The sequence below is a fragment of the Agelaius tricolor genome, unplaced genomic scaffold (genome assembly GCF_023055355.1).
Source record: "Agelaius tricolor isolate 1412-34295 unplaced genomic scaffold, bAgeTri1.0.p SCAF_75, whole genome shotgun sequence".
Taxonomy (NCBI): domain Eukaryota; kingdom Metazoa; phylum Chordata; class Aves; order Passeriformes; family Icteridae; genus Agelaius; species Agelaius tricolor.
Window position 1 is genome coordinate 471,473 of NW_027269335.1, and position 13,375 is coordinate 484,847.

At 47.6% G+C, this 13,375-nt stretch overlaps 1 protein-coding gene and 1 pseudogene across 10 annotated transcripts in view; both read left to right on the forward strand.

The window, feature by feature from the left end:
• The window catches only part of HDAC4 (histone deacetylase 4), a 182,519-nt gene extending 176,792 nt beyond the window's left edge, over positions 1-5,727 (forward strand). For all 10 annotated transcript variants that reach the window (XM_071418104.1, XM_071418105.1, XM_071418095.1 and 7 more), the window contains one exon: positions 245-5,727. In XM_071418104.1, the coding sequence (XP_071274205.1) occupies positions 245-284 (40 nt within the window). In that variant the 3' untranslated portion in view covers positions 285-5,727. The remainder of the gene's footprint in view (positions 1-244) is intronic.
• LOC139585382 (uncharacterized) lies at positions 4,499-5,799 on the forward strand (annotated as a pseudogene).
• The last annotated feature ends 7,576 nt before the right edge of the window (positions 5,800-13,375 follow it).

The following is a 13,375-nucleotide window of genomic DNA, read 5'->3' on the forward strand; positions in this document are numbered from 1 at the left end:
TGTGGCTTTGGACCACACAAAGGAATTTATTTTGCTGGGGAAAATCTTAATGTTGCCCAAGTGAGATGATCCAAAAACCCTTCTTGGTGACAAGTTCAATTCAGGTGATCCCAGCTGGCTGGGTGGGAAGGTGATGGGAACATAAGGAGTGAGACTTGGCACCACAAATCCAGCTATGTCATGCCAAACCCTCTTTTCTCTCTCCCCTCCCTGTCCCACCCTGCCTGGCTGTGCAATCCCTCAGACCTGAGGACGAACCCATGGAAGAGGAGCCTCCCCTGTAGCAGCCACCTTCGAGCTGGAGTTCTCCTGTCTGTTCGTCTTCGTCTTGAAGCTCTGCCAAGAAGCTTTCTCTTGTTACTCCTGCGTCCTGTCACGGTTATTTCCCGAACACGGAAGGACAGCCAGGTGTAAAGCAAAGCAAGCGACACAAAAAACAAATCTCTCCGCATCTTTGAGTCTCTTTTTGCTGAACAAAACCGCTGGTGAAGAGCAGCAAAGGACTGACACGTTGGGCACTCACGTTCCTCTGGTCCTCACCGCGAGCAGAAAGAGGAACGATGCCCGGGAAGTCTTTGGCAGAGTTGCCAAACAAAAAAAAAAACAAAAATGAAACGCGAGAATAATAAAGAAATCAAAGATTCAACAACACAAATCAAACAAACCTTAACGTAAAACTGGTGCTTACAAAGTTGATCACCCACAACTGAGCAATCTCCGCTTGAACCACTCAACCCATCGTGTACTTTCATTTCTTGGATATTTGGAAATGGCTCTTGCCTGCCTGTGAGTCACGACAGCTCTTGTCAGAACTGGAACGTTGGGAGATGATGGTGGATTTTTAACGGGGAGGGACAGGGAACGAGGACTCACCTGACACCTAAAGGAAAGGGAAGCAGAAGGGGGGGAACGGTAGCCCAGATGGAGTCGGCTTTATTGTCTCCAAAGCCATCTGAAGATGAGTTTGTGCCTTTTTTTTTAATTGATGGATTTGGTGCAGCTGGATTTTCTGAAGTTTGAGGAACAATGCCTTAAGTAAAAATTAATTAAAAAAAACAAAACACACATGAAAAAAAAAACAAAACAAAAAAAAAACCAAAAAAAAAGAAAAAAAAAAAAAAAGAACACAGCAGTTCCTGAATATTTTTCCTCTGGTTGGGAAAGCCAAGGACTGCCATCAGGAAGGAAGACTTTTTGGCTTGTGCTGGCATGATGGTGGGAAGCAGGCATCAGCTGAACAGAGCGTCTCCAAAAACTGTCGACAAGTTTGGATTTGTTTTGTTTTCTTTCATTGCTGTTTCAGAGAAAAGGAAAAAAGAAAAAAAAAATTAAGGTAGTTGCCAAAAAAGTGGCAAATACTGTTGGGTCTTTGAAATTCAACCATTTTTAACAACCAATTTTCAAATGTTTTCTCTCTCTTCTACATTATCTAGTAATTGAACTTACCAATTTGGTTGTTGAAGCATGTATTAGACACAAATGCAGGTTTTAAGACTGGAATGCTTTTTATTAAAAGCAACTAGCATGAGATATTGCTTAAATTGTTAGGTATAAATATATATATGTGTATAATGTATATTCCAAATGTATTCCAAGCTTAGAAACCGGATTCCTATGAATTATTGAGAAAAATATTTATGATGCATTTATAGAAAAAAGAAAAAAAATATATGTAATAAATGCATACTCTAACAGTAGCCATTGGAAGCTCCCTAGGGACAGATTTGGGAATTGGAACGTCAAAGGTGCTTTTGGAGAAGGATCCAGGTTGAAACTCGAGGACTTGTCAGGCGACAGGTTGGGAAGTTTTTCAGAAAGCCAACACTTTAGCCACTGGGCAACTACCCTAAACATTTGTATTTTAATTTAAGGTTTTTAGTTGTGATCCTTTTCTAACAAACACGAGAAAAAAAAAGAGTTTTTTATAGCAAAGACACTGAATTTGCTGTTAATTTTTATATGGATATTTCCCGAAACCCTCCGGAAGCCTTGTTTGTGTGACTCTGACATTTCTTTTCCATTTGGCAGGTTTCCTTTCTGAACGGCAATAGCATCTAAACCTTTCTTCCTCCCTCTTTTCTTGCTTATAATACATGGATTTTCCTTTCTTTTTTTTTCCTTCTTTTAAATTTTTTTTTTTCTTTTTTTAATTTTCTGTATTGTTTTCTCTCCTTATCCTCAACTCTTTTGTACAGTGTGCAGCTTTCTGCAGGTGTAAGGAACTGTGGGCAGACCAACAGAGTTTGTTTTTTTCTGGGAAAGGGCGCATTTTACCGAGGAGGAGGAGGAGGAGGAGGAGGAGGAGGAGGAGGAGGATGAGGGACCGCGATGGGCTCCTTTGTTGTACCGATTCCGCCAACTGTATATTTCCTCAGCTCTCTTGTAGTAGCTCTGTAAAGAAAATAAGGAATTTTCTTGCCTGGTAGTGTTCAGTGGGCAATGCCTTTGTCCTGCCCGCGGCTCCTGGCACTGCCTGCCCTCGGGAAGGCTCCTTGGATACTCCGGGACCGCCGGCCTTTTCTCTCCGCCGGACATGCCCGCAAACTCCCCACCTCCTCTCTCCCTCTTTTTCTCTTCTCTTCTTCTTCTTCCTGATGCTGGGAGGGGTTTTGGAGGCTTTTTTTTTTGTTTGCCCCCCACCCCGAGGAGGGAATCCTCCCGGGAATGCCGGGTGGGAGAGGCCATGAGCCCTGCCACGGAGAGCAGAGCGTCCTGGCGGAGACGGCGCTCCCCGCGTGCCTTCCTCCAGCAGTGTAGGACAGCACATCCCTCTTCCCAGCACAGCTTCTTCTTAACCACCCTTCCTTCTTTTATCCTTTCTTCCCATGGTGACTGCTGGGGTTGCTTCCAGTAACTTCTCTTCTTTCCAGTTCTCGAAGCAGCCGCTTTTGTTCCGTTCAGGACTCGCTGGCGGGAGGAATCGGGCGCGTGACCCCACGCTGGAGGCTTTTGTTTCCTTCCTCGATTTCTAGTGCAGTTTCAGAACCAGACACTACAGTATTTGAGTTGTGCAGACCCAAGTACGTCCTAAAACCCCAAAAAGCCCCAGCGGCAAGGCCTGTCCTCGGCATATCCTAAAACTCCCCCCGTGTGAGAGCACCGCGTTCCTGGGGATGTTGTGGTTTGGGGTTTTCTTCCATCTGACCACGCTGCTGCTGTGATCTCAAATCCATCCCACTGCCAGATCTGGTGACTGACGTGGGGTTTGCTCCCTGTGCCATGGGCAGTGCCTGTGTTCACACCTCCCTTTGTCTCGTCAGCTCTTCCCCGGAAGGTTTTTGACATTTCTGCTCCCGGTCGTGGCAAAGCTTTTTCCTTCCTTTTTGCTCTCCCGGGAGCCGCCGGCTGACTGTGCTGAGCCGGTTCCTTTGGAAAATCCGGAGGAGCTTGTTGGGATGCCACCTTCCTTCCTTCCTCCCTTCCTTCCTTTCCATCCTTTCCCTCAGCTTTTTGCCGGGACGGGAAGATTTTTCCCGAGAGGACAGAGCTCGTCTCCTCCAAACTCCCGGCGATGTGGATTTGTTTGCAGCATCCCCCTTTTCCCTGGGAACGCTCTTCCCTGGGCTGTGACCTCCCCTGGGGATGCTCTTCCCCGGGGATGCTTTCCGGGGCCAGTGCAGGCACGGAGAGGAGGGAGGGAGCCCTCATTTTGAGGCTCTCCAGGGGGATTTTTCACCTTTTTGAGCCATTAAGCTTCTTCATTTCAGATGACTTTGCCACGGGGCGGCCGTGCCAGCGGGGTGGGAGCCGGGGATGCTCCCACATCCCGGCACATGCTGCCCAGGGCATCCTTTGTACCTGCTTGGGAAGAAAAGGAACATCTTTCAATCCTCTTTACAGTGAAGTGAGGCCCAGTTTGCAGTACACAAGTAACCATTGGGGGTTTTTTGGTTGGTTTCTTTTTTTTTGGTTGGTTGGTTTTTTTGTTGGGTTTTTCTTTTTTTTTTACTTTCGATACAAAACATTCCTTTTTTTTATTAGTCACGGTCATGTACTCATTCCATTCTTCCTTTTGTAAACTTTTTTGGGCCCATGTTCTTTTACGGGCATTGATATATATAAATATATATATAAATATATATGAATATATTTTTTTAAGTTTCCTACACCTTGAGGTTGCATGGTCTGTAAGGTTGGCATGTCTTTATATTGTATACAGATTTTGCACGCCAAACTTGGCAGCTTTGAAAACGATAACGAGAAAAAGAAAACAAAAACAAAAAAAAGAGGTGGTTTGGGGTTTCTTTGGGTTGGTTTTTGTTTTGTTTTGCTTTTATATTGGTTTTTTGTTGGTTTGTTTTTTTTTTTTTTGCTCTCGTGGCATTTGTGGAGACTAAAGGTTGGGATGTTGTTGTCACACACACTCACTCACCCACACAGCTACACACCAAGGAAGGAGAGTGGGAATTCCTTTTTTTTTTTTTCTTTTGGAGTCTTACTGAACTTAATAAGAAGAAATTGTGCTTTTTATTGTTAAAAAGAGTAAATAAATAAAAAAAACAAACAAAAAGGACTACTTAAACATTTCTCATTTTAAGAAGAAAAGAAAAAAAACTAAGACGTTTATCTAGCACTTGTGACTTACCAATAATAGAGTTTATTGTATTTATGTGGAAACAGTGTTTTTAGGGAAACTACGCCGAACACACCAAGTAAACTGCCTGTGTCATTATTATTATTATTGTTATTATTATTATTATTTTCCTTTGGGTTGGCGTTTTTGCTTTGATTTCTCGGCTGGGTGGGGAGGTTTGATGCAACCCTTGTGTCAACACACACAGAGTCGTTCATTCCGAGGAGCCGGACGGACGGATGGACGGACGGATGGATGAGGAGGACTTTAAAGAGTTAACTCTTCAGCACAGCTGCGTTAACTTTTTTAAGAAATTACTTTTACATGATGTATTTTTGCTCGGTTTCACTTTAAGCAGTCGTGTACTGTGCAACACTGTGGTTTAAAAACGAGACTTTACAGCAAAAGGCAAAACGTGTTTCTTCATTGTCATGAAGTTGGGCTCGTTCTCAGCTCATCTTCACTTTGTCTTTGATATTGATGATGAAAAAGAAAAAAAAAAGTATCCTATTGAAAGAAAATAAATTAACACTTTTTCTGTGCTCCATAGTGGAGGCGCTATTTTCCAATTTATGAGGATGACAAACTTATATATATAATATATATATAAAAGTGGGGGCGGGGAGGGGGGGGAAGGGGTTGAAACATTATTCACCCGAGAGCTTATTACAGATATGTAGTATCAAAAAGTTGTAACTATATTATATTCTACTTTATACCTATACATGCTCAGTATGACGTCACCATTGGTAGCAGCTACCGGTTTACGCTGTAATTTTGACACAATTTCACTCTTCCTGTAGGGACCCTCCTTTCAGTGATGGTAGCATTCTTTGTGCTCGACTTTCCGACGGTCCTTTCTTTTCAATTGGTGGAGTTGGAATATTTTTTCTCATTCTTGGTTTTTGTTTTTCTTTTCTTTTTTTGTTTTTATTTTATTTTTATTTTATTTTTCTCTTTTCTCTTTATTTTATTTGGGTTTTTTTGTTTGTTTGTTTGTTTCTTTTTTTTTTTTTTAACTGGCCAATGGTGTCTTTCTCTGACAGTACCGACTTCAATTTCAACTTTATTAGGAGTCCAGTATTTTGTACCACATTATGACAACTTGTTATTCTTGTGGTGTAAATAAAAGAAAAAAGTTAATTATAGTACCACCCGGGTTTCTGCTGCTGATCTTCTTTCCTTCCTTTGCTGGGATGGGATGGTTTCATCTGCTGGGTTCTTGATGTGTCCTGTGGAAGGGAGTCTTGGTGCCAGAGAGGGTTTTTGGGCAAAATATACCCATGTCTACATTGAGGTGTTCATGGAATAGCTCCTGGAGCTTCCCAGTTTCCTTGTGGCTCACAGGTCCATGTTGACAAGTGCCTGCAAAAAACCCAATTGAGTTTCCAGGTGAAGCAGCTCCAGCTTTATGCCTTTCACAACCTTTTTCATATGTGTTTTCCCTCTGGTTGGCTTCCTGCTTGTCTCTGGAGCCCCCTGAACCATCCAAAATCCATCTGCTCTGTGTGTGTCACCTGGAATTGTCCCCTGCTCACAGGGGATGAGGCCACACTTCAGTTCTGGGCTCCTTGCAGTGACTCCCTGGAGCAGCAGCAGGTTGGTGCTCACCAAAGGCTCCTGCTGGGAGGGGTGGGGAGAGCTCACAGGGAAAACTTGGGATGCTCCCAATTCCCTCAGCAGTGAAACATCCCCTGCTGCTTCTGCCTGATGCATGGAATCGTGGAGGGGTTTGGATTGGAAGGATCTGGGAGGTCCCCTCTCATCCCACCCCTGCCATGGGCAGGGACACCTTCCACTATCCCAGGCTGCTCCAAGCCCCAGTGTCCAACCTGGCCTTGGGCACTGCCAGGGATCCAGGGGCAGCCACAGCTGCTCTGGGCAGTGCCAGGGCCTGCCCACCCTGCCAGGGAACAATTCCTAATTCCCAATATCCCATCCAGCCCTGCCCTCTGGCAGTGGGAGCCATTCCCTGTGTCCTGTCCCTCCATCCCTTGTCCCCAGTCCCTCTGCAGCTCTCCTGGAGCCCCTTCAGGCTCTGCCAGGGGCTCTGAGGTGTCCCTGGATCCTGTATTTGTGTGCAGAGTGTGGGTGTGGTCATTGCTTTGGGACCATGATCTGGGGAGGGCACCTGCAGCTCCCAGGAGCTCATTTCTGATTTCTGGGAGTGAAATCCCACTGCTGGCTGACCCAGCTGAGGCACAGCCCTTGCTTAGAGGGGTGGGGGCTGTTTCAGACACCATCCCAGCCCCTGTGCCAGGCACCATCTCCCCTGCCATGCCCTGAGCTCACCGTGGCACAGGGACAGGAACCTGAGGGGAGGGCTGAGCTCAGTGCTGTGGCACCGCCCTCTGCTTTAGCCATGGGGGAGTTTTTACAGCCCGAGATCTGCAGATCCCAAAGGAAATGCGCTCCATTCGAAGGAATTGTGCTGCAGTGGATGTGATCCAGCAGATTTTGAGGTGCTTCCCTCATGGCTCCTCCTCTGGTGTGTGCCCATGGCTGGGTGTGAGGGATGGGTGTGCTCTACCCAGAGCTCCCACTGAGTTTAATTTTATTAATTTCACTTGTTTTGCTAATATTTTTAAAGGAGGAAGAGGCTGTTTCTGCCTCTGGGCTTTGTGCTTTAGATGCCTGCCTGTGGAAGTGGGAGCACTGCAGGGGGAGGAAAAGGCTCCAATATTAAATGTACAACCTGAGCATCCCGGGGGCAGGAGCTCATTCTGTGCCAGCAAAACGTCCTGGATTTATGATGGGATTTGGATCATCATCATTTCTGGAGCAGGAACTTTCTCCTAGGGCTGGGTTGATCTCTTAGGGAATTCTCTGAAGCTCACTCAGGGTCCTGAGAGTTCATTTGTTGTCCCTACCTGGGTGTGATGTATGGGTGTGACCTGCAGAGCTGCCCTGGGATAGAGAAAATGATGGGAAAAATAACATGGGCCAAGGCTGGAGAAGGATCATGGCCAGAGGAACCTGGAGGGGCTGGACCTCTGGAGGTGCATGGAAAACCTGGGCTCCAGGGAATACATTTTAAAAATGGTGGTAAAAAACACAGCTCCCCAGGCTGTGGGAGGGCACAATCTGCCTTTTTTTCCAGCAGCACAAGCTGGCAAAGCCAGCTCCTGCTGAGGATGGGGAATATACTCCCATCTCTCACAGACATCTTTTATAAAAAATCCTTTCCTTAGGATTTTTCCTCCTGAGAAGCTGAGAGGCCTCAGGAACAAAATGTAAACATTGATTATCTGCTGCTGTGGAATGCAACAGGTGGATCTGTGATTGATCCATGTTGGTTGTTTCTAATTAATGCCCAATCACAGTCAGCTGGCTTGGACTCTCTGTCCGAGCCACAAGCCTTTGTTATCATTCTTTGCTATTCTATTCTTAGCCAGCCTTCTGATGAAATCCTTTCTTCTATTATTTTAGTATAGTTTTAATGTAATATATATCATAAAATAATAAATCAAGCCTTCTGAACCATGGAGTCAGATCCTCATCTCTTCCCTCATCCTAAGAGCCCTGTGAGCACCATCATACCCTTCCCACAGCTGTGCTCATGGAAGGCATCAGCAGGAACAGAGCAAATCCCAGCCTCAGTGAGGGAAAGGACTCCTGGCTGGGGGACACAGAGAGGGGCCAGGTGTCTTCTGGATGCCCACGAGGGAAAAGCAAACCTCTGCCCACGTTTACAGCAAGTTAAATGGTTCAGTAGCAGAAGGAAACGTTTGGGGTTGAAACAAAACCACCCCAAAATCTCACTGCTGCACAGCAGAAGTGGGGAAAACATTGCCTGTGTGGATTGGATCACACAGCCGGAGCATCAGAGTGCACTAGCCACAGACAGGTGCCCTTTATCTGATTTATTACAGGCCCTTTTGAGTCTTTTCCATCTATTTCTTTATTCATTCGTTCCCCTGCCCCACGGTGGGAAGGTTTAGAATCACAGAAAGGGACTGTCTTGAAAGGACCATCTTGTTCCAGTCCCCTGCCATGGCCAGGGACTCCAAATTCACTGCAATTAAAGGAACAATAAAAGGGGGTTTACTGTATCTAGAAGGATGAGGGTGCAGATAGAATTGTGCAATTATCCAATGGTCAACAGCCTCAGAGTGCCTGCAGGAACAAGAAACCTGTTTCCCATTAAACCAGGAAGGGAACGGGGAGCAATTCCCGGGCTTTAAAGGTGATTAAAGAGTCCTTGAGCAAGTTTTCAGAATTTCACTCTTCAATTACACGTGTGAGTTTGAAAGGGGGGAAAAAATAATGAAACCTAAAAATCCCTCCTTCCCCACCAGCAGAGAGCAATTCCTGCAATCCCCCCCAATCCCCGTGGATAATGCAGCCAGCACAGGCTTAGCAGCTGCCTTTGAGCCGGTTGGGTTCAGCCACTGGGGAGCGCTGGGAATCCCTGGAGCTGGTTTATCCTGGAGCTGGTTTATCCTGGAGCCGGTTTATCCTGGAGCCGGTTTATCTGGAGCCAGTTTATCCTGGAGCTGGATTATCCAGGTGGAGTCAATTTATCCAGGAAGAGCCAATTTATCCAGGAGCTGATTTACCCTGGAGCTGATTTATCCCAGAGCCAGTTTATCCTGGAGTCGGTTTATCCAGGAGCTGGTTTATCCAGGAGCCAGTTTATCCAAGAGCTGGTTTATCCTGGAGCTGGTTTATCCTGGATTCCATTTATCCCAGAGCCAGTTTATCCTGGAGCTGGTTTATCTGGAGCTAATTTTTCTGGAGCTGGTTTATCCCAGAGCTGATTTATCCTGGAGCCGGTTTATCCTGGAGCTGATTTATCTGGAGCCAGTTTATCCTGGAACCAATTTATCCAGGAGGAGCTGATTTATCCCGTAGCCAGTTTATCTGGAGCTGATTTATCCTGGAGCTGGTTTATCCCATAGCCGATTTATCCTGGAGCCGGCTTATCCCGGAGCTGGTTTATTTATCCAGGAGGAGCCGGTTTATCCTGGAGCCGGTTTATTTATCCAGGAGGAGCCGGTTTATCCTGGAGCCGGTTTATTTATCCAGGAGGAGCTCCTGGCGCTGCTGAGGGTCCCCAGCCCTGGCAGGGTGGCCTTGGAGCTGCTCCCAAACCCTCCCGTGCTGGGCTCAAGCAGGAGGAAAACCGGGACCAAAAGGGATGAAATCCTTTGGGCTCTGGGAAAGGGGGAGAGAGCTCCTGGAGCAGAGATGGGGAAAACCTCTGGGAGCATCCCGAGCCCATCCTGAGCCCATCCCGAACCCATTCTGAGCCCATCCCGAACCCATTCCGAGCCCATCTCAAGCCCATCCCGAGCCCATCCCAGCCCTGCCAAGGCTGGGGATTATTGCATTTGTGGGGACCCCCGTGGCAGGCAGGAATGATGCATCTGACTCCATGTTCTCAGAAGGCTGATTTATTACTTTATAATACTATATTATATTAAAGAATACTATACTATACTAAAGAATAAAAAAAGAATACTTACTGAATGCTAAAAAAATAATAATGGAAACTCCTGACTCTTTCCAGAGTCTCTTTTCCAGAGTCTCAACCCTGATTGGCCAAAGAGCCAAAACAACTCCCAGCAGAATCCAATGGAACAATCACCTGTGGGTAAACAATCTCCAAACACATTCCACATGAGCACAACACAGGAGAAGCAAATGAGAGAAGAATTGTTTTCCTTTTCTCTGAGGCTCCTCAGCTTCCCAGGAGGAAAATCCTGGGTGAAGGGATTTTATCAGAGGATGTGAATAGGACAGGGGAACCAAGGGAGCAGGGGCTGCACCCCCTCCCTCCCAGCTGTTTTTAAGGAATGTCCACAGCCAGGTGTCCAAACCCACTCTGGGGGATGCAGCTGAGGAGGAGGAAGAAGAAGAAAGAAGAAAGAGAAGAAAAAGAAGGAGAAGGAGAAGAAAAAGAAAAAGGAGAAGGAGAGGAAAAAGGAGAAGGAGGAGGAGAGGAAAAAGAAGAAGGAGAAGGAGGAGGAGAAGAAAAAGGAGAAGGAGGAGAAGAAAAAGGAGAAGAAGGAGAAGAAAAAGGAGAAGAAGGAGAAGAAAAAGGAGAAGAAGGTGAAGAAAAAGGAAAAGAAGGAGGAGGAGAAGAAAAAGGAGAAGAAGAAGAAGGAGAAGGAGAAGAAAAAGAAGAAGGAGGAGAAGAAAAAGAAGAAGGAGAAGAAGAAGGAGAAGAATGAGAAGGAGAAGAAAAAGAAGAAGGAGAAGAAGGAGAAGGAGAAGAAAAAGAACAAAAAGGACAAGGAGCAGCAGCAGCAGCTGTGGAACAGCTGGACACCCAAAGCACAGAGCAGCTTCCCACAGCTCTGGCTGGAAGCTGGGCAGGGCTGCCCGGCTCCCCTGGGCCGGTGGATGATGGCCCTGACTCGCTGGGATGCTCCCCCTCCTTTCAGGGCACAGGGAATGCTCAGCCTGGGGCTGCTGGAGCAGCTCCGTGCTGGGATAACAAAGTGCTGAAATTGGGACTGGGACTGAGTTATCCCACAGGGGCTGCAGGATAATTCCTCTGTCATCCAAAGCCTTCTCATATCTGACCTCTCTCCCCCTTATCTGCCACGGGAAATTTGATTTGCGCTGTTATTCCAAAACAATTCCTCTCCGTTCCCTTTGTGAGCAGAGAGAGGCAGGGCTGAGGGCCTGAAGGTCCAGGGCTGCTCCCAGCCGTGCTTGGAGAGGCATGGAGGCAGATGATGGGAGGAGGAATCCAGGCAGGGAAGTGTCTGCAGATCCCACCAGGGCTGGAATCTGCTCTGGGAGGCAGCTGGATCAGGCCCCCCCTTCCCAAGGATCCTGGCTCACCTGCCCATGCTGCAGGTGCCACATCCACAGGGCTTCTAAATCCCTCCAGGAATGGGGACTCCACACTGCCCTGGGCAGCTGTGCCAGGGCCTGGCCTCCCTTTCAGGGAAGAAATTTTCCCTAATACCCAACTTTAGCCTTCCCTGAGGGCCTGGAGGGAATCCCATTCTGGAATTCTCTGGTTCCCCTGAGCAGAACTGAACCATGTGGACAACCTGGAGGAGGATTAAAGGTACTTCTGGAGACTTCCTTGTCCTGCTGTAGGACAGATTTCTTCTCCTCCCTTGTCCTGCCTGAAAGTGTTTTTGCCTGTGTCATCCTCAGCTTTGGGACTTTGGGGAGCTGAGGATTCACAGCAGAGCAACGTCCAAGATCAGGAAATGAGAACTCACAGCAAAAACACCCTGAAAGATGCATTGGCTGCCTGCTCAGGAGCAGCTCTCAGAGCAATTTCTCTCTAAAGAAACTTAAAAATAATCTCCCAGCTTTGCTTTGGGTTGGGTGCTGGGTTTTTTCCCCCCCTTGGGCACAAATCCCTGAGCTCAAAGGAACCCTGGTGGCTGGAAAAGTCCAGTGGGATGGGAAGGGACGCCCTGGCTGCCACCAAACCCATCTGAGCTGCATCCCCCTTGTCCTGCTGGGTGCTTGGGCAGAGCCAGTTTTGAGGCTCAAGGGCTTTCCCAACTTCCAGCTGGATTTTCTTCTTTTCCAGACAACTTGGATTTCGCTTGGAACCTGTCTGGCAGCCTTTGGCTTCCTGCCTGCTTGGAGCCAGGGCCTGTGGAGATTAATGACATGGAAAATGAGGAATGCTGGCCGTAAAACTCTGAAATTGTGGGAAAAAGGCAGCTCAGAGAGGCAGCCTCTGGTGAGGAGGTGTGTGGCTGCCTCGGGGGTGGGGTTTGGGAAGGCCAAGGCTCTGGCAGGATGATTTTCCCCATCCCTGGAAGTGTCCCAGGCCAGGTTGAGGCTTGGAGCAGCCTGGGATAGTGGAAGGTGTCCCTGCTCCTGGCAGGGTTGGAATGAGATGAGTTTTAAGGTCCTTTCCAACACAAACCATTCTGGGATTCTGAAATCTGAAAGAAAAATTATCTCACAGAGGGGCTGGAGTGCCTTGGGTTCAACAAAACCCTCCCTTTCCCCTCCTGATGGAAAGGTGAAAATCCCCTGGGTCAGGGGTGCCTCCCTCCAGCAGGCAGGGATGGCTCATTCCCAGCAGGGGAGAGGAAACCCAAAATTTATTGTTTATTAATTATACCCAAAATTTCTTATTTATTAATTATACCCAAAATTTATTATTTATTAATTATACCCCAATTTTCCATGAGCCTCCCTGCACCCTGGGGCACCCCCTTCACCCCAGGGTGTGCATGGGCTTCACCTCCTCCTGGATCCTGGCTGCATTCCATGCACAATGGGAATTCTCAGCTATGCAATGGGGAAAGGAACCAGGAAACCCCAAACCAATGGGAATGGACCGTTCCTCAGCAATCTGTGCCTGGAATTGGCATCCCAAAGCCTCCAGGCAGCAGAGGCAAGGCCAGCACCCCCTGAACCCCTGCCAGAGCTCTGCTAAACAAGGGCACAGAGCCCTGCAAGAGCAGCCGCGCCAGGAGCTTTTATTAATTACAAAATTCACCCGGAAACATTTTAATCCTCACAAAATTCACCTGGCAACGTGTTTGAGGCTTTGTTGTCCTCAGAGAAAGGGCCTGGTGGCCTCTGGGCTGGAGCAGGGCAGCTTGGCCATGGCCAGGGAAGGAGGATTTGGGGATTTGGGGTGGGTGCAGCAAGGCTGGAGGAGCTCAGCAGGGATTTGGGATGCTGGGGCATGTCCCTCCCTGATCATGACCCTGTGAAGGTGTGGGAGGAGGGATGGGGCTGTTTGAAGTCCCCAGCCACCCAGCTTCCCTTTCCATACCAGAGCTGAACCTGATTAAATCAGCATTTCCTGGCTGGAAGTGGGCTGAGGACGGGCTCAGTGCTGCTGTGGCATCCCCAGAGAGC